The sequence below is a fragment of the Gavialis gangeticus genome, unplaced genomic scaffold (genome assembly GCF_001723915.1).
Source record: "Gavialis gangeticus isolate Ggan-Ray unplaced genomic scaffold, GavGan_comp1, whole genome shotgun sequence".
Classification (NCBI taxonomy): Eukaryota; Metazoa; Chordata; order Crocodylia; family Gavialidae; genus Gavialis; species Gavialis gangeticus.
The window spans coordinates 41,628,654-41,655,658 of NW_017728998.1; the positions used below are offsets into that span (position 1 = coordinate 41,628,654).

The 27,005-nt window shown below is 40.1% G+C and overlaps 2 protein-coding genes across 11 annotated transcripts in view; one reads left to right on the forward strand and one right to left on the reverse strand.

The window, feature by feature from the left end:
• The window catches only part of HSDL1 (hydroxysteroid dehydrogenase like 1), a 50,475-nt gene extending 33,294 nt beyond the window's left edge, over window positions 1-17,181 (reverse strand). For 2 of the 5 annotated variants that reach the window (XM_019505766.1, XM_019505770.1), the window contains exon 1: window positions 17,074-17,181. In XM_019505766.1, coding sequence (XP_019361311.1) covers window positions 17,074-17,111 — 38 coding nt within the window. In that variant the 5' untranslated portion in view covers window positions 17,112-17,181. Of the gene's footprint in view, window positions 1-681; window positions 1,174-1,726; window positions 1,804-2,197; window positions 2,230-17,073 lie in introns of those variants that run through there. The other 3 variants (XM_019505768.1, XM_019505767.1, XM_019505769.1) reach the window with 3 other exon arrangements.
• On the forward strand, window positions 2,223-25,433 carry DNAAF1 (dynein axonemal assembly factor 1). 6 transcript variants are annotated; one of them, XM_019505757.1, is made up of 14 exons: window positions 2,223-2,388; window positions 3,761-3,901; window positions 4,562-4,702; window positions 5,193-5,328; window positions 8,369-8,460; window positions 9,654-9,791; window positions 11,734-11,900; window positions 12,578-12,699; window positions 13,158-13,372; window positions 13,653-13,868; window positions 15,444-15,553; window positions 21,995-22,063; window positions 24,036-24,432; window positions 24,753-25,433. In XM_019505757.1, the coding sequence occupies exons 1-14, from the start codon at window positions 2,295-2,297 to the stop codon at window positions 24,854-24,856; spliced, it is 2,142 nt and encodes a 713-aa protein (XP_019361302.1). In that variant the 5' UTR covers window positions 2,223-2,294; the 3' UTR covers window positions 24,857-25,433. The 6 variants fall into 6 exon arrangements, with proteins under 6 accessions (XP_019361302.1, XP_019361301.1, XP_019361305.1 ...); XM_019505756.1 differs by having other exon boundaries at window positions 2,224-2,388; window positions 9,654-9,875; XM_019505760.1 differs by having other exon boundaries at window positions 2,224-2,388; window positions 9,654-9,875; window positions 24,036-24,395.
• Window positions 25,434-27,005: the final 1,572 nt, after the last annotated feature.

Sequence of the window (27,005 nt, forward strand, 5' to 3'; positions counted from 1 at the left end):
GCAATTATTTTGGGTGGAGGGTTGCTTACCGAGTTTTGGCAAGCCACTGAGGGCCACATAACAGGCAGCCAGGGGCAGATAAATATAAGTTTTCTAAATTTTTCAGGGGCCCTGTGGGCCAGATAGAATGGCCCAGCGGGCCACATCCGGCCTGTGGGCTACATTTTGCCCACCCCTGACTTACTGCCTCTCAAGTGAATCATCCCCTAATTTGGGTCTTAAGAGTGACTCTGACCACCTCTGTATTATTTGTTCTCATTTCAGTCATTCAGTGAATGCTGAAATTCACAAACTATTCTGTTGGAAAATATTAACTCCTCTCTATTTACTTATGGGACTCAAGGTCACTAGCATACAAGGCAATTGAAGCGTGCCACTCATCCAGGAGGTATTGTCTTCACCCTGTTTTTCTTTTGTTTTTTTTACTAGCCATTCTTGCTTTTTCTTGATGCAATTTTTGTAGTAATACTTTTATTTCAGCTTTCTTAACTTGTTAAATGTTTAATCTTAAATCATTTTTACCACCAAATCCTTTAAAAGACAAAAACAAAACCTGCCTCTCAAGTATTCATTGTGAAAAGCAACCACAAACTAACCTGCTTTACTCCTTTAATAGCTTTTCTTTTGTATCAAGTAAAACTAAATCATTACAGCAGATGAAGCCCACGACGTTTTACATACCATGTGAAAAACTGGTCCAGTATTTCTGATGGAATGCTTGAAGGTATTGTTAGCGAGATTAGCCACGCAGCAAATACCCCCATCCTTCTTCTTACTGCTCAGCACCAGCTGCTGCTTCAAGATCAGAGGAAAACATGGACAATGAATTTTTCACACCACCTAAAATGCCAAGAGCGGCATTGACAAACCACAAGTTGAAAGATCCATAATCCAGGTTTTCATACCCTCAACTTTTACAGAGCAGCAAGTGTGACATTTTCTACATCCTGAATATAGTGTAAACCAAGGTAAATTGTAAAATTATGATTTTAGTGGAAGCACAGTGCAGGAACCTGATATTTGAAGTTTCTAAGGCCAGGATCTAAATTATAGTTCAGATGGATTCTCTCCATCCTAATTTGAGGAAAATTATTTGGGGGTCCTGAATGTAAAAGGTGATAAGCCAATGATCAAAAGTCCACCAGAAGGAAACAATAGGACATATTCAGCCTTGTGGCAAAGTGGCAGAAAATTCAACTAAATTAAATTTTTTTTAATTAATTAATTATTTATTTATTTTTACTTATTCTGAAGTTGGTGCACTACATTCTTTCTTGCACAAAAGAGAATGCTGGCAGGGTGTTTTGATTTTACTACACAAAGAAACGTATGTAACTAAGCATCATGAGACAAGGGAGAAACTAGGAGAGTGATATTCACTCTTGACAGAATATGAAAGTGGTTTAAGACCACTTGTATCACAAAACTCTACTTTGCACTTTAGTAAAATAAGGCTGTGGTGTGAGACAGAGTTCGCTGATGGGACGCTGCAAACTAGAGTCATTACACTGGAAACAGGCAAAAACCTGAAATAAGAAGAGTGAGTGATGGTCGCAAAGAAGGAACATTTCAAGAAACTCTAGGATGGTTAAAAAAAACAAACAAACCCGTTACATGACATTAATGGGCTGTTGAAATGGATCATCTTCAACTGCAAGAAATAGCACTTGCAATGAAAAGGGTCAAGAACAGAAAGGGCCCATGCCAAGTAAATCTAACAAAAGACCTTAAGCAAGAGTAGACACAATGCATTCACTAGGTTCAGATGCACCAGAGACTGGACAGCAGCCTGACGACCCGACAAGAAAAACTGATCTATGCCCAATACCAGAGGCGAAGGCTGTCAAAGTACACGAACCACGAGGCCGTTTCTTTGGAGGATTACTAAACGGCTCCGCTCAGCCCTGTGGCGCCTAGGAAAGTAGCCCCAAAAGGGGCTGGGGGACGCGGGGCACGCCCAGGCCGGGGGTCACCGAGAGGGCAGGGGCTCAGCTCATCTCAGGAGCGGGCGCTGCCCCAGGTGCCCTCCACCTGCTCCAAGGGTAAAGCCAACCACCCGCCTCCAGCAAGGGTCTGGCCTGCACATGGCGCTGCAGCTTCCGGAGCGGTGCTGCAGGTCCAACACGTCCCGTCCGGGCGGTCAACTCCCGCCCCCGCCAGGCCAGGCCCGGCCCGGCCCAGCCCCCCGCGCCGCTACCTGAGCAGCCTGGCCCAGCACCGCGCGCTCAGCCCACCAAGACGCTGGGGGCGGGGTCCGCTGGCGCGGGGGCTGCCGGTCCCGCTTCCCAGTCGCCATGGAAACGGGAGGAGCGGTTGGAGCGATTGAGCGGCGCTGGGCTGCTCGGGTCCCAGGTGAACTCCCCCGGCCTAGATCCGCTGCCGGGCGCTGCAGGCTCCGCACTGAGCTGGACAAGCTGGCGGTGTGCCTCAGTCTCACTCGAGCAGGGACGCATGCGCTCGCGGGCGGCCCGGCCAGAGGCCTGCTCCCCGATGGCTGCAGGGGGCGGGAATTGGGGCTCTCGCGGCTTCTCCATTGACTCATTGGGGGGAGAGTTGCTACACGTTACATAGAGTACGCCTCTGTGCAGGGAACTAGGGTCGTTCACACGTGCGAAGTCATTTTCACGGGATAAATGGGACCCCGCTAGTTCCAAAGCTTGTGCTTTAAAGTGTAGAGCCGCTGTGGTTGTGGCGGGTTTCTGTCCGGGTCTGGTTTGACAAGCAGCAGGGTCTGCAGGAGGCTCATTCTTGCCGTGAGCCTGAGGGCTGGGATTGCGGAGTCCTACAGCAAGGCCTCACAGACTCCGTTTTTCAGACACCCAAATCATTTCCTGGATGATACTGAGTGTGGCAGTTCTTAGTCTAAAGGCAGGCACAGGGTTATAGACAAGGTAAAACAGATGCATAAGTCATTGTGAGTTCAGGCTCCAAATACCCATCGGCATCTATGATTCTATCTACAAGGTGCATCTTTACCCAGATTCCTGTCTGAATGATCCCATAACACCCATTGATATGTTAAAAGTCCTGTCTGAATGATATTGGACATAATTGTTCATTGTGCCACAGGCTCAGAAGTCTGCTCGCGCTGAACGTGTCAGAGCATTAATTGAGCCTGCTGCAGTGCTCCAGCCAGGATGCTCCAGGGTGCTGCAGTGTCTCATGCAGTGCCATAAAACGGGATAGCAAAGGGGCCCCAACAGGCACTGCCCAGCAGGGGCAGGGTACGGGACAGAGCTGCGAGTGGCTCATTTGGGGGGGGAGGGCAGCTCTCGCTGCTGCATGCACCCCTGGGCAAGCATGGGGGGTGTATGCCATGGATCTGTGTGTGGGGCTAGGATGGGCTGCCACTGGCTAGGATGGGCTGCCACTGCAGGCTTTGCCCCAGGCACCAAACTTCATTGCTACGGCACTGGTCTCATGTATTCAGCATCCCACATTTCAAAATGGTGGCGGGGTGCTTTAACTAAAGCTTGTCGAATGAGCTTTAGTTAAATGCCCCGCCACCATTTTGAAAAGCAGGATGCTGAATACACAAGACTCTGCAGGCATTATAATTACAGCGTCTCCCGAGAGCTGCTCTAATTCAAAAGCCCCCTTCCTTCCCCAAACTCCAGAGCATGCGTATAAGCACCCACTGATCCAACTGCAACATAGGAGATATTCTCATTGAGACCACTGGAAATCTGGCCTGAGTACAGGCAAAAGGATTGAATCAGAAGGCTATTACTAACTTAATTGCTATTAATCTAAATGGCAGGGCTTAAAATGCAACAACTGCGTGGAGAAACTGGTGTGGAAGAGGTAGCCAGAGCAGATGTTAATGAGCAAGAGGTGTCAGAAGAGTCTTTGAGTGACTGTAGAACCCAGACAAACAATGAAAACACTTTTTTAAAAGCAGGTAATTGCAAGAAAAGCTACACTATCAGCTGGCCACAATTCTCTCTGGTAATCATAATTTAGTGATTAGATGGCTATTTGATTTTATTTCTTACTAGCCAGTTGCCCGTCAAGAATGATGGGGGGGAGAGGAGGGGCCTGGGATGGAGTGCTGCTGTTCTGCCTCTTGTAGGGAGCAGGGTGGGGTAGCCAAGGCCAACGCTACTGGCCGTAGCTCCCCCGACCCTGTCTGGTCCTCTGCATGGCTTTGGAATCATTGCTGCCCTCTCCCGCTCTTGGAGCACTCTGATCAGCTGTTTCTGTCAGCCAATCAGAGTGCAAATAAAGCGTTATGGACAGACAGATAGACAGACTTAGGTTTTTGTAATATTAGATTTAGTAGGGGATATTTTACCAATTGCACTCCTAATATTGAGTTTTGTTCTTACTCATCCAAATGCAATTCTTAGTTACCCTGCTGTTAAAGAAATGAGAATATAGTCTGACAAGTTTGTTCCTACACCCAGTAAGATCAGTAAGTTTGTCATAACATAGGACAGAATTAGAACCTTATATACATTTTGGTCCTTTTATTGTGGATTAAATTCTGTCCCTATATTTATACAGCTTCCCTGAGTTCCTAAGAGGCAGTACTGACACCACCTCCTTCTCTCTTTCTCAGTGGTTGAAATACCATTACAGTCAGAATCTGTAGAACAAAGGCCCAAAGAGGGGATCAAAGATGGTGAAGCTGAATTTAGAAGAAAAGAAGACATTACAAATGATTACAGCAGTGGAGACACCTTGATAGGTGTGAAAGCAGGTAAAGGAAATTCATGGAAAAGCTACGCTAACAAAATTCCATCGTACAGACATAATATGAATGTAATGTTATTTTAGTTTATCTACAGATATGGTTGACAATCCTAACATCCAACTAGGATTAATTAAAAGCACAGTTATACTATAATCTGTCATAACTAAATAGACCACAAGAGCTTTGATGTCAGTATTCTACTAGCATCCTATGTCATAACTCCTTTGGAAACCCAGATGCTACCTCAACTTCACTTCAAACTTATCCAATCTAAACAATAAATAAAACATTCTAATATTCATATCCTATGATTAGTAGACTCCTGTTTCCAAACAACAATTTTTCTTAATTTAAAAAAGGAAGCCAAAAAACACATTTTTCCTTCGAAATTGTGCAAATAGCTGTCAGTCTGTCTCTCTAGATGAGCAGTATAACTATCATACATACTGTTCTTATATATGCATTGAATTTTCTTTTATTACATAAAAACATGAAGACATTCAGCCTGAAAAGAAAATTGTGATCTCTGTATCTGAAACAAATGAACAAAATGAGCAGAAATTAAGTGGTGATCATAAACCAGTGGCTGATCTATCCATGCAAAAGGTAGAAGAAACAAAAGGTTGCTCAAGGTAATTTTAATGTTATTTATTGCTTAAATTTGCAGTTCAGTAAAATCAACTCAAGTTTTGTCACGACTTCAGAGAAGGCAAAATTTCACTCTCAAAATGCATCTTAAGTAATACAGAAAAATGTTATATGAGATAAACCTGATGCCAATAAAAAGTTGTTTCCAAACTCCATACTGCTTTCTGATGGCCATAGTACAAAGTGACTGTCTTACTATCAATTCAGACAACACACAGTTAAAATGAGGAGAAAAATAAAATTATTCACATGATAAATAATGGGACCTAACTCGTTTATGTAATAAGTTTTGGTCAAATCCACTCCAGGACAATATAGATTTTTACCATTTTACCATTTGAGTCTTGTTCAGAGACCAACAGGAAATGAGCCAGTTTGTTCAGTCCAACTCCCAGCAGAAGCATGAGCACATCACAAAACCTGCTATCACAATTAGTACTAATTGGTCATTTTGTTGAGTATTTCAGCATACAGGCCATACTATTGCATGGCTGTGAGGAATGAACTATTCCTCACTTCAGTAGCAATTCATCCTTTTTTTGTGAAAGATAATGTGAGGATGTTTGTGTTTCTGCTAGCCCTAAAATACCTGTTTTGTAGGGACTTCTCCCTGCTGCTTTTAAAGCTGAAGAATAGATGTCCACTGATTTTATCAGGCAGTGTGTCAAATTAAATATGTAGAAAACTTCAGTTTCAAGGTTTTGGAGCAAATAGTGTACATAGTAAAATAATTTGCATTTCCAAAGGAATTAATTTAATATTATTGTGAACCTATAATTTGCCAAGAATTCAATCTAAAGACCTCCCAAAAAGACACAAGATTTATTTTTGAAAAACAGTGAAATAGGTTAGATTTGTAAAATGCCATACTACATTATGTAAGCAGTTTTCACTAGCTACTAAAGTATGGTTTAGGTCATTATTTACGTCTTTCCAGTTCTCTTATGGAATGTGTAGACCTCCTAGGATTTATTCCAGTCGTGTTTGGTTCGGAGAGACAGCTACATGCTGACAATTATGCATACTTTATACTGCCTTATTAATTCAGCTGAAGAGTAATCTATGTCAGAACTGTTTGTTCCTTAGAAAAAAAACAAGTTTTTCAGTGTAGTATTACAAATCTCAATGCAATTTTTTTTATTAGAAGTCTGATTCTACCAGCTTTATTGGTTTAGGAGTGTCTTCCCATCAGGAACATCCTGCTGTTTTAAGCAGCAATCTTGAAAATGTTTACATATTTAACTTGTTGCAGCATTCAACTCAACTGGACTATTTTAATAGTGTGCTAAGTTAAGCTTATGAATAAGTCTTTGCAAGACTAGAGCATAACAATTCGACCTGTACTTTTATTGAATTAAAAAGAAAAATGGAAAATATGCCTGAAAAACAGTTTTGCAATATGTAATTTTTGTTGCTGTAATACAGCCATGCAAAACCAGGTAGAGGGCTTTTTAAACTAAGCAGGTACATGAGATAAGTTACTAAGCTTTTCTTTCAATCCTTTAGGGATGTATATTTCAGTACAAACTCATCTCACCAAATAATTAAATATTTCCTGCAAGTTCATAGATTCATAGAGTTGGAAGGGACCTCAGTGAGCCATCTAGTCTGACCCCCTACCCCTGGCAGGCAAGAAAAGAGTCACCAACCCTGAGGTCATGTGATCCCAGCCAGGTGCCTGTCAAGTCTCCTCCTGAAGACCCCCAAGGATGGGGCAAGCACCACCTCCCTTGGGAACCCATTCCAGATTCTGGCAACCCTGACAGTGAAGAACTTTCTCCTGATGTCCAGCCTAAACCTTCTTTCTAGTAGCTTATGGCTGGTGAACAGATCATCATCTACTTCATGTTGCTCTCCCCTTATGAATTTGTATGCTGCCACAAGATCCCCTCTCAGCCTTCTCTTAGAGAGACTGAAGAGGTTAAGGTCCCTTAGCCTTTCCTCGTAGGGCCTTCCCTGCAGGCATCGAATCAGGCGAGTGGCCTTTCTTTGGACCCTCTCCAGGTTGTCCGCATCCCGGTTGAACTGCGGCGTCCAGAACTGGACACACTACTCCAGCTGCGGTCTGACCAGTGCCACATAGAGGGGGAGAATCACTTCCCTGGACCTGTTTGTGAAGCACCTACTAATGCACAACAAGATGCAATTGGCTCTGTCAACTGCTTCATCACATTGGCAACTCATGTTCATCCTGGAGTCAACAGTGACTCCAAGATCTTTTTCTGCCTCAGTGGAGCTGAGAAGGTCGCTCCCCAGCCTGTAGGTATGATGGCAGTTCTTCCTCCCTAGATGCAGCACCTTGCATTTGTCCTTATTGAATTGCATCCTGTTGCTCTCTGCCTACTTCCCCAGCCTGTCTAGGTCGGCCTGGATCTGGTTCCTGTCCAGGATGTTAGCTGCACCCCATAATTTTGTGTCGTCCGCAGATTTGGACAGGGTGCTTCCCACCCACTCAAAATTGCTCTGACAATAGTCTTAATGAGAAAGTTACACATTCAAACATTTTTATTTAAATAAATACCCAAAGCATGCATAGAGTAATACAAAAAAGTCAGGTTCTTGATTAAATTTGTAATTTAAGGCCTTGATCCTCCATTAGCAGTATGCCTGCCCTGTCAGGCAGTGATTCAACTTCCAAGGCATAAATAAGAAAAGAGGAATGGAAAAGCAAGGGAAGAGCATAAAAGGTTTTAACATCAAGATCATGTGGTTGTTTAGCTATTTAAATTCTTGTTTGTTCTACTTTTTAACAGCCTATAGTATGATGGGAAATACAGCTATACTTAAACAGGTGGAAATAGAAAGCCATCCTGAAAGAACTGCTTTATAATTGTTTTGATTATGCTCCTAAAAGCTGTAGATACATCTCCAGAAGGGTGAAGACATTAATGAATTGTCTTAGTGAGAAACCAGATAGTTGAACTATTCAAAACACAAACATAGATTTAGAAAATTTTTCAGAACACATGTTGTGCTTTAAGAATGTTTTTCTTTAGCTGTTCACTCTTCCCTTTAATATTTTAGAATGACAAAGAAGGCTTTGCAAGACATCTGCAAACAGCAAAAATTATACTTGACCCCATCCTTGAATGATACACTATATTTACATTATAAAGGTAAGGCACATGAAAATGATTTGTCAAATTACATAGAAATATGGCAGAGAATTTGAGCTCATTGAGGGGAAGGTACTTTAAAACTGTTGTATTAGAAGTATAATTTAGTTTAATGGATAAATAATTAAGAGTTGACCTAAATCAGTATCAAAGTACAGGAATACATCAGTGTCAACTCTGAGGGCAGATCCACCGAAATGCAGCACTTGCACGATCTGGAAAACATAGTACATCAGATTTACATCAGCCTCTCACTTAAGAGATCCTGGTTTAAAATATTGGTTCCAACAAGATAAGCAAAAAATTACCTTGTTTTTTTCTGCAGTGTGTTTTTCTAAAGAGGCAGTTTTCCAGTTTGTAAACAGGTTGCTTAGCCTGCTGGCACATTTGCTTCCTGCGGAGGTCCTCAGCCGGTCCTCCCAAGCGAAGCAGTCTTTTAAACAAATAAAGAAATACAAAACAAAATCCTTCTGCCCTATCCCAAGCACAAGAAGGGGAGCCTTTTTGCTCTGGCCCCTCCTAACAGTACACTGTTCCACTCAAAGTTTGTTTACTCTTTACGGAGCTCTTAAAGCCCCTGCTGGACACTCCCTTCTAATCCAAATGTCCCACAGCTGGGCTTTCTCATGAGGACTAACAGCTCCAGAGATACTAATAAAAAATTATCAAGGAAGAAGCAAGCACATTCACTGTACTTACCATTACGGATCCAAAAGAAGCGAGTTGATTGTCTTACTGACGAGCAATATCCAAATGTAGGTTACTATCTTCATTCCAACTATTTTAGTTGGTCTAATAAAAGATATCAGATTTACCCAAAGAACCTTGTCTGTCTATGTCCTTAGACAAACATGGCTACAACGTATAATACCCCTGTCTTTGTTTCAGTATTTTTAGAGGAAAAAATTCCTAGAACCGATGCAGTTGTGTCCTTTTCTTTGTATAACTAATTTTTCCATAATAGTGTAAGAATATTATATAAATATAACATGCTAAAAGGTTCCGGTGATCTCATCTCCCATTTAATGATACTTTTTGTGCTACTAGGCCACATAAGTCAATGGGAGTTATGCTGTTGACATCAGTGAAAGCACAATTACAGTTTGTATCATCATCATTGCTTTCATATTTGTTGCTCTTCTGGCTCATTTTGAACCAGTGCTCTCTTTAAAGCACTATTATGTTTCTTGCAGGATTTGACCGTCTTGAGAATCTTGAAGAATACACAGGATTGAAGTGTTTATGGCTGGAGTGCAACGGCTTAACAAAGATTGAGAATCTGGAGGCTCAGGCAGAGTTGCGCTGCCTATACTTGCAACTCAACTTAATTAGTAGGATTGAAAATCTTGAACCACTACAAAAGCTGGATTCTCTCAACATCAGTAACAATTATGTCAAGACCATTGAAAATCTCTGTAAGAATTCCTAATACAGTGTGTTCGTATTTATGTTATATTCATTTTCCCAAGCATCATCTTATCAATTATTATTAGTCAAAGTAGTTTACAGACTTTATTTTATTGGGTTAAAATATTGAGGGGGGGAGGGAGAAGCAAATTCAGCAGAGCTTCTGAAAGTAGTGTCAACTCTGTATGGTTAAAATGTAAACAAAACAAGTAATTTTGTAAATATTTTTCACTGATGACTGGAACAATTTATATAGTTACTCTATACATTGGAGTAACTACTTAATCCTTTATTTTTGTTCCTATTTATCACAGTCAAGCTGGCAACAAAAGAAGGTACAAAAGAATTCATTACATGTTTAACTGACAACTGTATTCGCTTGAATCTAAAATTAATTTAAGCCCCGCCATATAAATAGATTCTATACATGGAAAATGTATAAATTTGTTACAATTTTCCATATATGGAATCTATTTATTGGAGGGTCATCTTCAATTCATCCCTTGCACTGCTTCAGGGAGGGCAGGCAGGAGATAGGCAGGTGGTGTAGCATTAATCACCTTACCCGATTCTTGTGCCTGTCCCCCTGCCACCTTTGCCCCCTGCCTGTCCCAGGCAGCCTTGGTTCCTCCTTCCCCTTGGCCTCAGTTCTGCTGCTTTACCCTGCAGCTTCTGCTTCCCGTTTCTGCCTCAGTGTCTGTTCCCTCCTCCCCACAACATCTGCTTCTCCCCTCCACCTCTGTCCCAGCAGGCTCCATCCCTGTTCTAGGGTGGGGCACTGAGCACAGCCCCAGCCTGACCCCATAATAGCCAAGCAGGCTGCATGCCACAGCTATAGAGCTGGGCTGGGGCCGTGTTCAGTGCCCCAATATGCATGAAGCAAAGGTAAGTCAGGGAAGGACAAGGTCAGGCAGGGGTGCAGAGGCTGAATGGAAGGAATGGGAGTAAGAGACTTCAGGGGGAGATGGTTGGGTGCAGAGGCAGAGGTGTGGGGACATGCAGAAGCTATAACTGTAGCCCCAATCCCAGGTAGGGGCTGGAACCCAAGCCACAGTCCCTGCCTCCCCACTCCCAATCCCCTTCTCCCCCCACCTTCACACTTGATTTTAAAATGAGGGGCTTTTCCTGGGGCAGCACCTGGCCTGCTGTCAGGTGTCTGCTGAAGGCAAAAGTGGTGAGAGACCCGATCTGTTTTTTCTGCAGAGCCTGCCCGCCTCTCCCGCAGCCAGGGGGCAAGTTGACTAATAGCTTCAACACATCGCTGGAAACTGAACTACATAGGGATGTAGTTTAGTTTGCAATGATGCAAATTCATTTAAAACCCCCAAACTCTTAGAGCATGTGTGCAGTGTGATGCCATTAAGTCACACAAGTGACATTTTTATCACGTGCACATGATAATGGCATCGCAAGTGCAAGTGCCCAGATAAATTTATTATAAGCAAGACACAATGTTCACATTCCAATCAACCTCTGCTTGCTGCAACAAGGTATTAGCACACACCATGTTCTCAGGGCAATATAAAATTCCAAGCTTCTTAGCTCTTGTTCTGTCCAGATCAACCCACTAAGCAAAAACACATTAATTAAAACAAACTGCATATTACATTACATGGGTATCTTGGATCTGCCATGCACCCTAATTATGGGTCCCTTTTCTTTCTTAAACTTACAAGTACTGACTCTCTTCCCTGACAATACTATGAGGCCTACAGTGTTTAATGTTTTAGCAAATGTTAAATACTCCAGTGAGGCCTAGGAAAACTACACAATGAAAAATAAATCCTGATATTAGAAGCATAATTTTTCCCGAAAATTTTCTTTGCAGAGGTTTAATTTTTCTTTCATTCTATTGTTGTCTGACAGCTTGTCTGAGAGTGTTGCATACTCTTCAGATTGCTCACAATAGGTTACAAACTGTGGAAGATATACAGCATTTACAGGAGTGTCCAAGTATATGTGTTCTTGACCTTTCCCACAACAAGCTAGATGATCCACAAATTATAAATGTTTTGGAGACCATGCCTGATTTGGTAAGCAATAGATATATATATATATGAAGGTTTTTGTAAATGTTCATTTTCATGTGTTTGGCCCAACAGTATCACAGAGCTCAGGACACAAAAATACATTTCAGCAGAAGAAGGTACTTTATAAATAAAAAGCAATGGTCACTGATATTCTGTGAACATTTCTGATCTTTCCCCTGAATGTTTTAAAAAGAATTCCAGACAGAATTTGCATTTTAGGAAAAAATGCTGACTGTAAACCAAATAACATTGGAAAAGCTCCAAATTTTACCAAAGCCCTTTATTTGAGGCTAATTGCTCTTATGTTGGTTTTTTTTATTCTAGCAAAGATTGGTTTGATATGTAGGGAAGAGTTATATAATTTATGTAAGAATTTTAATTACTGGTAAAAATCTTGGAAATTAGACATAGTCAACGTGAAAGTAGTTGAGCTAGGTCTGCATTATTAGTAAATGCTGCTGTAGCTAATTAAATATAAGGGGCTAATCTGCCTGTGATCTAAACCAATTCTTATGAATAGAGTTTTCACTAAAATTGTAGGATTGACTTGAAGCATTCTTAGTGCTGGGATTTTTACTATTATTTTTCAAACTTCTGGGTTTAAAGCTGAAAAAGAAAGTGTCAAACAGGAGTTACATTTTAATGTTCTGTCTTTAAAATTATTTTCCTTGTTTTTCTAGCGTGTGCTGAATTTGATGGGAAATGAAGTGAGAAAGAAAATTGCTAATTATCGAAAGACACTTACTGTACGACTGAAACAATTAACATACCTGGATGATAGGCCAGTTTTTCCAAAGGACAGGTGAGAAATAGGCAAATCTTATTTACACATCAGCAAAGGTCAAGTGTTAATGATCATACCACCAGATTCAGTTTTTATACATATTGTTTTCATGCTGGAGGAGGAAGAATATGACCAGTAGCCAAAGGGAGTAGGTAGGCTTATGCATACTAGGATTTTATAATTAGGAGCTCTCCATAAGAATGTGCAAGTATCCTCTTGTACAGAACTGCCTTGCCTCAAAGACAGTAACCCAAACTCAGCTCATGAGTGGAGTCATGAAGAAAAGAACTTAGGCTACTCTGTAATCTCTGCTTTTGTAATTAGTAGCATTTAAAAATGTGTGCTCCTTGTCACCTAAAAATGTCTGTATCTACTGTAGTCATTGCTACTTTGTGGACCATTTTATGATTGTTAAAATTGTGACATCTCAGTAACTTTTCTTTTGCTAAAAAAATATACTTTCCCATTCCCATTAGAGCCTGTGCAGAAGCTTGGGCCAAAGGAGGGAATAAAGCTGAGAAAGAAGAAAGGGAAAAATGGGAGAACAGAGAGAGAAGAAAGATCCAAGACAATATTGATGCTCTAGCAGCAATTAGGGAAAAGGCAGAAGAGAAAAAAAGACAAAGGGAAATGGAACAAAGTGTTGCACATGAAAAGTGTGAAAACATAGACATAACAAAGTCATTGGAAGGTTTGTGGTTACAGTTTTGGATAAAGCCCCTGATTGTGTTTGCTTCAAGTCTGATTTGGAGTAATGGCCTTAACTTGCTTTGATATTACTATTGATCAAGCAACGGTCAATGGTAAAAAAATCTGTTATTTAGCAGGGTGTAAATTCAGAACGCTGTTGAATTTACTGGAGTTATACCAGAGTAAATATCCAGTGAGTGAAAACAAAATTTGATTTATCATTCCTAGCTTGATAGAATCTAATGCAACACTGAACTTTTATTTGCTTTATTCCACTTTAGGAAACTTTCTACCATCAAGTGACAGGATTGCAATTGACAGTACCATTGAGAAAGTTGTAAATGAAAGCATGGAAGTCCATGATGAATTTACATCTGCAATCTCCAGCAGTGAATATCAGTCTAATATCCCAAATTGTAAGACTGTAATTAAAGTTCAGGAGGATGAGCAAGAATCAGATTCTCACAAGTGCCCAAATTTTACCACTAAAGGCGAAGGTAATGTATACTATAAATAACCAAACAAAAATGAAAGAAATAGAAATGACGATCCTAAATTTTATGCTGATACATGTTCCTCTCTGATCTAGTGGACAAGGATGTAAGGGCCTTGTTACACAGTACACTGTGAGCTGCAAAAATGTTGATTGGCTTAGTGCTAGATTGCAGTCACACTTTCAGTTTGAGCAGTGCATCTATGGAGAGTGGCCACACCTTAATGGAAGAGGAGCTGTGTTAGGCAGATCAAAAAATAATTCTGCTCTGGAGTGGTGTAACTTTGAGCTACATAATAAGTGCTTTAACCCACTTAAAGGTGTTAATGTGCTGATAATCCAAGGATTAAGGGCTTTAGGAACCACCCAAAATGAATGTGTAACAAACACCTAAAAATGAGGAAACTGTGTTTTCAGTGTGCAGCTGAAAAATTGCTATTTTGGGTTACACATTAAGAACCAATGAAGAAAAGAAATATAATGGAGAGAACTGATGCTTTAGTATCCTCATACCTAAAATAGTTACATTGATCTACATTTCATTTTTTGTGAGTTCACAAGATGCAGCGTTTCAAAACGCAAAAGACAATTTGCAAATTAAAAGGAGTTCATTGTCAGTGTGGTAAAACAGAAAGGTAAGATACAGATGGAGCTCAGTACAACAATCTGGAGATACCAAACTAAAAGATTCAAACTGGGTTTGATAACATTTCTTATGTACATCAGGTCTGATTCTGCAAATTATACTTGAATATTATTTATGCAGTTAAGTGAGACTGCTTTCCTCGGTAAGCATTGCTTCACTTGACTATGAGTTGCATAATTCAGCCTTTAAATATAATCCTATGTAAAATAATAATAAAGCACATATTCATGTTTAACATATATAATGCTACATGTGGTGTATACAGATGTGATATATATAAATGTTACTGAGATTTGCTGTCTAGCCAAGTCTGAGGCCATGAGACCTGTAAATTAGGTAGTCCTTTCCACCTATGTTGCTCAATCCAGCCACAAAACATGAGTGAAGTATAGTATTGTTGCTCATGCTGTTTTATCCATTTAATGGTGGTTAAGAATGCACATGAGCATGTCAGATACAATTTCCTGCTCTGCAGAAGGAATCTGAACTGCTTAACACCCAGGAGAGTGCTGTAATCACCAAACCAGAGGTATAATCCAAGACTATGCTGTAGGCAACAGCGAATATAAGTTTATAGTCTAGCAGTTATGCTCAACTCATCCAGCCCCATTGGACAGATAAGTGGTGTGGAATCAGTCTGGCCCAGCCCTGCACAAGATTTGGCCACAAACTGAGCCCATGTGCTGGTGCAGTCTAGCACACAGAATCATGTCATCCAGCACAGGGACTTCCTAACAGGTCCAAAAATTTGGCAGCGGACGAGCAGTTACAGTGTTAAGTGCCACAGCTGTAGAAGCTATGGCATTTAATGCTGCCACCACTGCATTAGGCATTGTGGTGCTCAGTGGTGCAACATATAAGTCATTTTGTGCATTTAGCCTTCTATGAGTAAATAAAAATAACATCTATATATATATGTATATTTTATTCTAGAAATACTTCCAGGGAAGATGGCTACTGAAAGAGCCCTAGTAACTGAACTGAATGAATCTGCAGACATAGAACAAATTAAACGGGAAATTCCAGAGAAGTTTTACATTGATGTATGTATTAAGGCTGGTGTATGTAAGTTAGTAATTTGTTTCAGGTTTTGGGATATCCACATTCAGATACCATCTATTCACAAAATCACTCCTCTTATGCCCTGGCTAAACAGCTGTATGTGGCCCACCCCTGTGGAAACTATAATTTACAGGCAGTTCATTCCTTTCATCTCAGGTGCCATTAAAAAAGATGTCCTGAAATTCTCAGATTAAAGAATATTTGGTCTTCTAAATCCTGTCTTCTCTGTTGCACACAGTAGTTCTACAATTAGACTTTGAGAGCTCCAAATCTGATTCCGGTTTTAAGGAAATAATATTTTTCACTCAAAAACAAAAAAGATCCACTAAATTGCAATATAAGGATTCTCATCAGGAAACAACGTAGGATCATAGGAAAGTAGGGCTGGAAGGGACTTCATAAGGTCATCTAAACCAGTCCCATGCTCAGGGCAGAATTGTCCCTATCAAAGATGATCCAGGCAGTAGCCAGAATCCAGAACTTGTATATAATGAAAAGTAAATTCTTCACAAAAAATTCATAAGAAAGAAATAGCCACCCAATCATTTCATATAAATGTCTGGAATCATTTTTTTTCAAAATTAATTATTCAGGTTGCTTAATAATTAAAACTTGAGTAATATACATTAACCATTATACAACTCACAATTACCACTTCTAATACACTCCATTATTCAAGGCCCTGATACTTCGGATAATTATTCATTTGTTTAACTTTAAAGACATGGGTAATACCATTTAAAAAAATCTCTCTAGCTATAATCAAAGATCTAAACCAAGCACAAAGGGGATAAATATTTCAAATATCTTAACTTGGTGGATTCAGGTTCTGTGGTACTGGTAATGTCAAACTTCTTTTTTCAAGGTACTAGATGTTCTTTGTTTCCTTATACAAGTCACTGTTTTTGCATTATGATTCTTTTTAGCATCAGTATAGTACCTTTACATTATTTTTTAGTTTTGTTGGGATAATTTCCAGTTTATTCTTTAAAGACCTAACCCTACAAACACTGACTGCCTTTCTGGAGGGCTCACCAATGCATCGTTCCATTGACTATTTATAATTTTGTGCTAGCACTGAGTATTTGTCAAAACAGATACCTTAGAAAGTATCTAGTTTGGTGTGCACATTTTGAAGACACTCAAAAACTAGCTTTAAAGACATCTCAGTATTGTATGTACCAACAGTGTGACAACCACATGGAGTATGTAAGATTATTTTTATGGGGCTACCTTGCCCCATATCAAGTCCTTTTGCACTTATTCTAGTATATTGTTTAAAAAAAAATTTCACTATTTTTCTCATGAATTTGAGTTTGCACAAGTGTTGTTTTGATTCAGAAGAGATATATTAATTTAGCCATACAGAAATTTAAAAAACCCCAGATAAATTACAACATTAATGTACTTATTAGTGCCCTGTAGTACTCCATTCTGCAGCTATTCCCCAAACTGTGCACAGTAATGGAAAAAGATTCTGATAGCAATATCCAATACTCACATTACAGCAGTTCCCATAGCCACCTTTGTCAGAACCATTTTTGGGAAACAGCAGAGAGACCAGGGGAGAGAAATCCTGGCAGTAGTCTGAGATCCAGATCTCCTCTGAGAATTTTTAAAGTTGGATAGAGTAGTGACTAAATTAGGAGGAGTGAAGGGGATGTGTAAGCACAGGTTGTAACACCACTACACATTATAGCATTTTACCCTGCAGCAATTGTGACAGCTTCATCAAGCCCCAACCAGTCAAAAGAACATGGAAATGTTTAGAAGTTTATATCTCTGAGTGTTTGCCCTGGGTGTGTTCCAGTGTGGGTATGCATGTGTGAGACCCCAGAACTTTTAAATGGCAATGCCTAGTTGATATACACATGGACCCCAACCAGCCTCAATGCGCTATGCTATAATACAGGAGGTTCAGGACCAACTTCCAGTCTCATTCCCTCTCAGTGCCCTTGGTGTGAAATGGAATACTAGAGTCTTAACTTTAGCTTAACTACTTAGATTTTCATTTTACTTCCGCATAGTTTCTGGTATTTTAGATGTTAATATATATTTGAGCTTCTTTGGGAGGAACAAGGAATTTTCTCTTCCAATTTATTTCTACTACCTTTCTCCATTTTTATTTTTCACTTAATAGCAAAAAGATTTTTATGCTTAACTCACCAGGTTTTAAGAACTATCTATGCCTTTTCATTTAAACAACGACCATTATATTTGACTTTATTACATAGAGCAGTGGTTCTCAAATGTTTTTTTCATGGACCACTTGAAAATTGCTGAGGATCTCGGTGGACCACTTAATTAACTTGTTTTTGTTCTACAAATCAAAGGACATAATTCATATTTTAATATCAGTAGTCTTACCTTGCAAGTACAGATATTCTCAATTGTTCCACAACCTTTCTGCGGGCCACTTGAATGGAGCTTGCTGACCAGCAGTGGTCTGAGGACCACAGTTTGAGAACGTCTGGCATAGAAGGGCCTCACGTCTCTCTGCATGTGTGCCAAAAGTAGAACTGCACTACCTGTACTCTCTTTCAATATATTCTTCTCAGCTTAGTCCAAGGTACATTTTGCATTTTATTGGCCTGAAAGTTTTATTGCATTTTATTGGCCTGAAAGGTGGAAAGAGGAAATGGCCATCTTAGCTGTATTAGATTTCAAACACCAAGTTCAGAAATAGGTCCTCTAGGGTGTGCAGATCGCTTGAGGACTTTTTCCGTTGTCTTGAAAGTATTACCTTTTGTGGCTAATGCAATATCATTGGCGTAAATAAATTTATACAATGCTGTCTGCAGGATGTTGCTGGTGTATAGGTTTTGTGGAACTAAACACATGAAAAACATCCACGGTACTTTGGAGTCACTCTAGATTGAACTCTGAGTTACTGCCAGCACCTCGATATTCTGGCAAATAATGATGAGGGTAAACATTATAGAGAAGCTTGCTGAAACAACCTAGGGAAGCAATGCTTCTAGCCTTCATAGATTTACCCAGGCCCTGGTACTCTCTACAGCTGAATACTGCACTCCTGTCCGGTGCCAAAGCCCTCACACCAACACATAAGTGAATGCTGCCATGCAAGTAGTAAGTGGTGCTTTAAAATCCATACTGTTTCTGTGGCTGCTTATGTTATTGAATATCACTCCCTCCACAGTGAGAAGGGATTAGGCTATACTTTGTGAGTACGAAAAGATCATGACTGACCCTGAACTTCCGTTGTATCAAGATATCACCCACCCACCAAACAAACCTAAGTCAAGGAAACCTTTCCAATTACATGCATTCCAACTTTCATCAAACAGTCTGGATGCTGAGAGCTGCTGGTGCTAAATATGGTCTGCAGCAACAGCATGCAACAAAAATTTGGCCATATAGCTGACCATCAAGCTTCTGGGTTTCTGCCTGCAATGTAAATATTGGACTGTGTGAAACCGCATTTGCATAGGACATGGAAAGTATGTCTATTTATTGAACAAATGGGGCATTAAAACGTGCCAAACTGCATATGCAGTGAGGTGCAGTCAGTGAGCCACACTGCAGACTCCTGCCCTGAACTTGCATATCACGGAGGGATTAAAGCAATCCACTTAGCTGGCCCAGATGTCATTAACTGATTATCAAGCCTCAACATACAACTTTAATTAACCTGCACCTTCTCTGCTGTTGCTTGCCTTAGCCATATGAAAGAAGTTCAAGGTAGGGTTTTGGCTGAGAAACCTGGGATCCAGTGTTGAAACACCATCTTAAAGCATATCACTCTACTGACCCTGGAAAGCTTTAAGCTCACTTCAATTATTGAGCAGCAGGTGCATGTTGCAACAGTGACAGTCAGAGGAGGAAGGTGTGCCTGAACAAAAAGTTTCACCACCTGTGATCCTCACCAGATGAAGAAGTGACACTGGCCTCAGCCTCATGGCTTTAGGACCCTATAGTGACAGATGAAGAAGATAACAGAGGCTCAGCATATTTGTCTGGAAGAGGTACCTAAAACCCCTAACAAATTATTAGACCTTATTGGGACTGCTAGCACTCACCAAAACTGACACACTGCCTTGGTAGATTTTAAAGCACCTTGCCAACCATTCCAATCCCTACATCAGAGAAGAAATAGAATGGAAGGATGGAATATTGTATTCACAGCTTTCTTCCAATTCTCTTGGGGTCAGAGTAGCCAAAAAAAAAGACAAAACCCTTTTGAATATGTGTAGCAGCTCTCTAGCTCTTTGCTATCTGTTTCCAGGTTCTGTTAAATGTGTTTTTATTATTGAGAGCTATTTAACAGTTCACTGATAATTTGCCTCAAGAGACTGGATTGTTATGCAAAATCTACTTTGATCCAGCTGATAGTTCTTTGCAGTATATAGCAACTGCCATGCCAATGACATGTTTTTCTTGATCAGGGATCTCTTTCATTCCAAGCAAGCAGAGTGAGGGTGGAAGATTTGCCTTTAGGGACAGCAGTCTTTTCAGTAAAAAGACAATCAGTTTGGTCCATATATCAGAACTCTCTCCTGGGCTACACTTTGAGCTTATCGAATCTATTCTTCTGCAACAAAGGATAGAGGACAATTCCCCCAATCCTTTACCATGACCGTTCTTACAAGCCACCACTGCTATGTGAATGGGTGCAAAAGAGAAGATTCTAATCTGCCTCTCGCATATGACAGCCTTTGCATGACTATCTTTTGCTAAATATGAGTGGGTGCATCTAATCCCAAGTGCTTCGTTAACGTGCACCTGGGACCACAGCACACAGAGCCAAGTCAGAGGAGCCTTGGCTGGCAAGGGTCCCAGGGGTCAGCCTGCCAGCCTGGAGCTGCTCTGACCTGGCTGAACGTATTACACTGGCTAGCAACAGTCCCCACACTGAAGCACCCTCATGCCCCAGCCAGCCCCATCAGCCTCTACACATGCAGTGCAGTGCAGTGGAGTAAAAAACTCCACAGCAAGATACTACAGTACTTGTATTTAGAAGTACTACTCTGCTGTGGAGTTAATTAGTGTCCTACGGCCTAATAGGGCTACACGTGTAGATGCTGAGACATTTACTCTGGAACTAATTAGTCTACTCCACGGTAAACATTTGTGTAGATGCACCCAGTGAGACTTGGACTCCAATCAGTCTTTCAGATCTAGCCCACCCATTCCTATTTTTCAGCAACTTATTGAGGAAGCCTTTAATTGTTATTGACAGCATACATACAAGTGCATTTGGGTTGTCACTGAAAAATATTTCTGCTGATTTAACAGTCCAGTTTTGTACACTAATTGGTCCAAACCAACTTTCCCTGTTTCTTTCAAGGGCAATCTCATAGAAAGTTTCTTTTAGAAGGAATGCAGTTCTTATTCCAATTAGGTACAGAATATCCTGTACCTCCCTAACACAGAATGAAAGACTTAAATTTCAGATACTTCTTTTTCCAAAAAAGGCAGGTAGAGGCCCATTCAAACTATCCTTTCTTTTGTAACTTTGCAGTCTGTTAGCCATTTCTAGTCATGTGTCTCTTCTGTTTCATAAGCCTGAAGTCTGTTTTCATCTGTAGCTAAAAACCATAACTCAGGTGTGGTAAATATTAACTCAGGTGTAGAAATGACTGACAGTGAAATATTGGATACATTGTAAAAGACATTCAGGAAGACTGGATTTTGTTTTACGAATCTGAATAAGAGATTATATAGGATGAAATATGCAGTTCCTTGATGGATTTTGTTTTTGTGGGTATCAGTCTGTCTTACAAGACAATAGAATAACACCATGTGAGACATCAGCCCAATGAAAGTAGTCCTTGTTTGAAAATAAAGTGAAGCTGGGGTGACGTCTCTAGGGTGCAAAAGCTTAGTCAGATCTAAATATTTGGGCTCTATTTGCTTCTTGTTAAAAACTGGGACTTTGAAATCACAGATAACTCATATTCTTCCTTTACTGTAGGCTTTAGCATTAACCTCGACACACATTTACTTCCATTTAGATATCAATTAGGTTTAAGCGCTGCATGGGGTACAGTGCAGAAACTTCTCAGAATCAGTGCCTTCGCCCAATAGATCTTCAGCATCGTAACTGTCATGCAGGTTACTTTGTTTGTGTATTAAGTGGAGCACAGCCTCCATTTGCCACTTTTTATAGTCTTGCTGTCCCAGAATTTTTTCTCTTTTTTGATCACCAGCACATTGTACATTGTACTGTAATAGAGAGCAGTTAGCCTTCTGATTAAGATTACTGCAACCCTGAATTTGGAAGCATATATGCTTTTTTTAATCAAGCATGCATTTGATAAGGCTTCTATTTTGGGGGGGGTGATGACTGCAGTGACTTCTAGTAAGGGTCTGCCAACATTAAATATGTAGTTTAGATCTCAAGTTTCAAATGAGCTAGAAGTCACCTTTTCCTTTAATAAGCTATCTGTGATTTTCTTCAGGAACTGCCTGATTTAGAAGATGTAGGTGCTAGTGAATTCTCTCAAGAAGAGGACATCTCAACCAGAAAGGTGAGCTTCTTGGTAAGTCTCATCAATTTAGTATTTTCCTTCTGGCATGCATTAATTAATCCATTAATTAATAAATAAAGTACAAGTTGTACTTTTCTGGTTTGAGAGAATAGTTAGGTTTTGATTTTATAAAATAGATAAACATGTTCTGTAACCATTCAAAAGTAAAATGAGTCTCATTGTTTTAACTTGAATTTCCACATTATCTCTGTTAAAAACATATTTTATACATGTTCTAGTGTGTATAAAATGCTTAAGCTCCCACTGAAATAGATACAGAAACCCAGGTGTTCTCTCCCTAGCCCACATGAGTGGCCTAACCAACAAAACTGTAGAGTTATTCTTCTGCTCAATGAAGTTTTAAGTATCTTATATAAAAGAGAAGAGTATCAACAAGAGAGAAACTCACCTCAGAAAAATAAGACACTTTTACACGTGCTGTGGGAGGGAGAGCAGCGCATTAATTAGAGCAGCTCCAAGAGCCACTCTAATTAAAGCATCACCACATCCTGTATCAGCATCCCCATGCTTAAAAACTGTGGCAGGGGCACTTGAAATAAAACTCATTTGACAGACTTTAGTTCTGCCATTTTTAAGCACAAGGATGCTGATACATGAGACACAGGAGGCTGCTGGAGCGCAGTAATTGCCAGGCTCCAGCAGATTCTATTAATTGAGTCTTCTCTGATGTACTGGAATTCTAGCACGTCAGAGCAGCCTCCACCCATAAAGTCCAGTACTTAGTATACTCTTCTGAAGTGTAGAAGACTCATGTTTATATCTCTTTTCTGAATCAGGTAGAAAGGGTATTTCCCACATCCTAGTTTGGTGTCCTAAATTCTGGGACAGAGTGCTGATAGTACCTCCTCCTGTATTTTTTAAAAAGTGGTCTTTTTCTTTACAAAATGCACAAAATTATGCAAATGAAGCTATTTCATTCAACTTAAAATTATTTTTGATTCCCTAAAAATTTTAGTTTCAGGTTAAACTAAAACATTGTTTGTTTTTTTCAATTTATTTTCTAAACCAGTCAATTAATTTGCACAAGCTACTCCTAAGCTGGAGGTGTTTAGAGTTTGTTGTTACTATTTTGTTCACTTTTAATAAGATCATTACCAGTGAAATCTGAACTATGTTTAGTTTATAAAAACTAGTTCAAGAATGAGGCAGTGCAACTAATTAGTGAAAAATTCAGCTCATATCTGGCAAGTAATCCTAGTATTTTTGCCCTCTAGAAAAGTGAAACTATGGAAGTGAGACTATGTAGTTAGCAGATAACCCATGAACAATGGGGAGCATGAAATACATGAAGAGGGGTTATAAAGAGAATGGCAGTAGACTTCTTTCTATGACTTCAAGGGATAGGACAAGTGGTAACAATCTTAAAACAGACAACCAATTTGATTCACATGAGAGTGTTTTGTGCTGCATCAAATCCATCTTTATGGGCAGCCAAGCTCAATGTCCCACGTTAAGTACCTGTGAATTATCCAGATTGATACATTGCCTCAGAACAATTGTGTCTAATTCCATGTAAGCCTAGTATGTAAATGGCTGGGCTCAGTGAGTCATAATCAAGGCTGCATCAAACTGGTTGTCTATTTATAACCTCTAAGTTCAAAGTGGGAAATTTAGATTGGCTATTAGAAAGAACTTTCTCACTACAAGAATCATGAAACACTAAAATAGATTACCTAGAAAAGTTAGGAAATCTCCATTGTTGTAAATGTTTAAGAGCAAGTTAAGAGATATGCCTGTCTGGGATGGTTTAACATGGATGCTCCTGCCTTGAAGAGTAAGGGGTTGTGCTAGATGACCTCCTACCCTACTTTTCTGTGATTCTATAATTTTAAGTGAGAATAGTCACATGGATCTGAAAGCAGAAGTTTGCCTTTACATTATAATATACATCTTTTAGTAGCTGCTCCTTTACAAAAAGACTCTTTTCAGTTGTCTTTTTCTATCTTTATAGCAAACATATCATCTAAAGATTGAAATAATTTCTGAAGTAACTAATGATGAGGAGTCTTTATCAGAGGAACATGGTAAAACCACATTTGAGAATTTAGTAACAGAAGAGATCCCAACAGCCATCTTTTCAAATATATACAAAGTACCTGAAGACAGTCAAAAGAAAACCTTAAGTCCCCTTGTGGAAGCCTTATTAGCAGAGCCTTTGAATATAGAAACAAACTTGGAGACCAAAAATAACCAAGCCAGACCTCCAAAACCATTGATACTAGAGATTATTCCTGAAAATGAGAGCGATATGCCAGTGTCATCAGCCTGCAATAAAGTGGATAATGATAATGATCCAGTCCCATGGGAAGAGGACAGTGGGGACAATCACATTGCACCCCTTTGTTCTGGTAAGATTATTTTAACAGGATGTAAAAGAAAAGGGGAAAAAAATCAATCACATAAACCATGTGAAACAGCAAATGCTACCTCTGTCTTCAGTGAAGGGTTTTGTTCATTCTTGTCAATAAAGGTTAATGGGGATTACATAAGTCCCCTGGCTCTACCTTTCAATTTTTACTCTTCTGGAATCACAGTAGGTTGAAAATAGAGCATTAATTTGCCCTTTTCCATGCAGATATTTTTGATAGGTTTCATTTGGGGGTTGATAGTCTTTTTTCCAGTAATAAATGCACAAATCACAATGTCAAATATCTTTGTGCTTTAACAGGGACTAGCGTTGACAACAAAACTGATCAGCGCCTAGCTGAGAATGGAACAATTGCTCATAAACCACAAGACGGCAGCAAGCAGATTGAATATGGATTAGATTAGCAATGGATAAAATGGACTGAATTTGGAATAAGCCACTGAGGCTGACTCATTAAATTTGTGTTTATTCCAACATACCCAATTTAGCAATTATTGAATTAATCAAACACCAGAGACAACACTTTCGGTAACCTTATTCAGAACTACTGCCTTTAAGGAAAGGCCTATTGCCCCATTACCCACACTCAACTAGCAAAACAGCCCACAGAAACACTATGCTAAAAGACAGTACGGTTGTGAACATCAGAGAAATTTGTGCCAAATACATTACTGTGCAGAAAGGAAACGCTAATATCTAGCAAATTTACAGATGAAAAGTGCCTTATGGGGCTGATTTTCAAGATACTGAGCCCCCACAAGAGTTAGTAACAATTATGAGTTCTCAGTACCTGAGAAAACCAGGTACCTGACATTTAAAATTAGAATGCAGGCTTTTTTTTCCAGAGGTCAGTTTATTTCTCACATTTTGACAAAAAAACCCAAAACATATTTCTATACTAGAATGCTGCTTATTTACTTAGTTTTAACCCAGAGCTCATTGTTGTTTCTAATTTGGTTAAATAAAGATTTCTGTTAGGAATGTGGTGTATTGTTAACTTGTATCACAGTCCCACGTGTATATTTTAGCAGATGTGTGTCAGATAAATGCTCAGTGAAACCCAAGTTAACTGACTTAGTAAGATACAAATATTCATACACAAGTGCATATTAAAATTATGGATGCATATTTTTGTACATTCAGCTAGGTCCACTTATTTCTAAACTACTCCAAGACTGTAATGATGCTCAGAATCATCTGCAGTTCCAGTATAAATGAATATCCACCCCCACATCACACAGAAATAGACTCCAACCCCATGAGGTAATAGGTGTTTTAGTTCAATACAAGAAAATGAACACAGGTTAATATACTACTTCTATTAGAAAGACCTGTGATGCTCACAGATCTGTTTTAAGTAGATTTTCTCTAACATATACAAGTTCTTAGACTAATGCAATAATCCACTTTGGAAATAACAGGCCAGGCTGTACCAATGAACCTAAAGTCTCCGTTATAACATTGGAGGCCAGAATCTGTTCTCTCCATCAATGCCAAAAATGAAGTAAGGATTAAATTGTGACAGTTGTACTCTGGACCTTCTTCATTTTGTCCTGACAAGCATGGGATAATATTCCAGGGCTTTATGCAGGGAGGTTTACTACACAGCTGTGCTGCTTTTTGCCATAATGAAAGTTGAGTTTGGAGACAGTACTAGTACATACACATCTTCATGGATCCAGTTGAGAGGGACCCAGATAGGAGTGTGAAAAGATCAAATCTCTAGTTACAATAGCTATTCACCCCTGGTGGGAATACAGAAGAGGCGTGTGCTGGGATTTAAAAAAAATCATCTAAAAAGAGTAGATAAGGCCTGACCAAAGTGTAACAGAAAGCTTAGGACTCCCTGGGTACTTTAAGGAAGAGAGAGATCTAGGTGGAGAGGAAGCTGCAGGAGAGCTGGCCCAAGGGAACAGGAACTATGGGTGCTTACTCAGAGCTACCGCAATAGGACTATACCTGCATGAACCTACTGCAGTGCTAGTTGCTCCATAGTAGGACAGCAGATGGGCTGCCCTGGAGATCAGACAGTGAATCTAAACAGTGGAAACCTGCGGCCAACCCTGTGGAGTCACCTGACCAGAAAGGGGCGGGGCCTGAGAAGACTATAAACCATGGCAGGCAGGCCAGTCCTGCAAGCTGCAAGGGAAGGAGTGCTTGATGGACTTCTGAGCTGCCTTGGGACTACCAGTGAGATGCTGAGAGCTTGTGGAGATATGTTGAGCTGGGGGTTGTGTTGGTACCTAGTGAGGGTTGTCCCAGGTGTTTGTTAGCCTAACCTGAGGTGGGGGGAGCTTTTCCCTTTTAAAGGACAGTATGGTGATTTCCATTTTGTTGATGTTGGTGAGCCCAGTAGGGAGAGTCAGGTTTTGAATTATAGGGGAGCTCAGGGCTGACCTCTCCCATAAGAGATAAGAGATTCCCCCTTAAGAGACAAGAGTCCTCCCTGGCCTGCCCCATGTCTCTGGTGGCAGCAGCTCCTTCTGGCTTCCAGCTGCCACCACCACAGACCCCCGCTAAGAGTCAGAATGTTATTTGAAGCCTGGGGAGAGT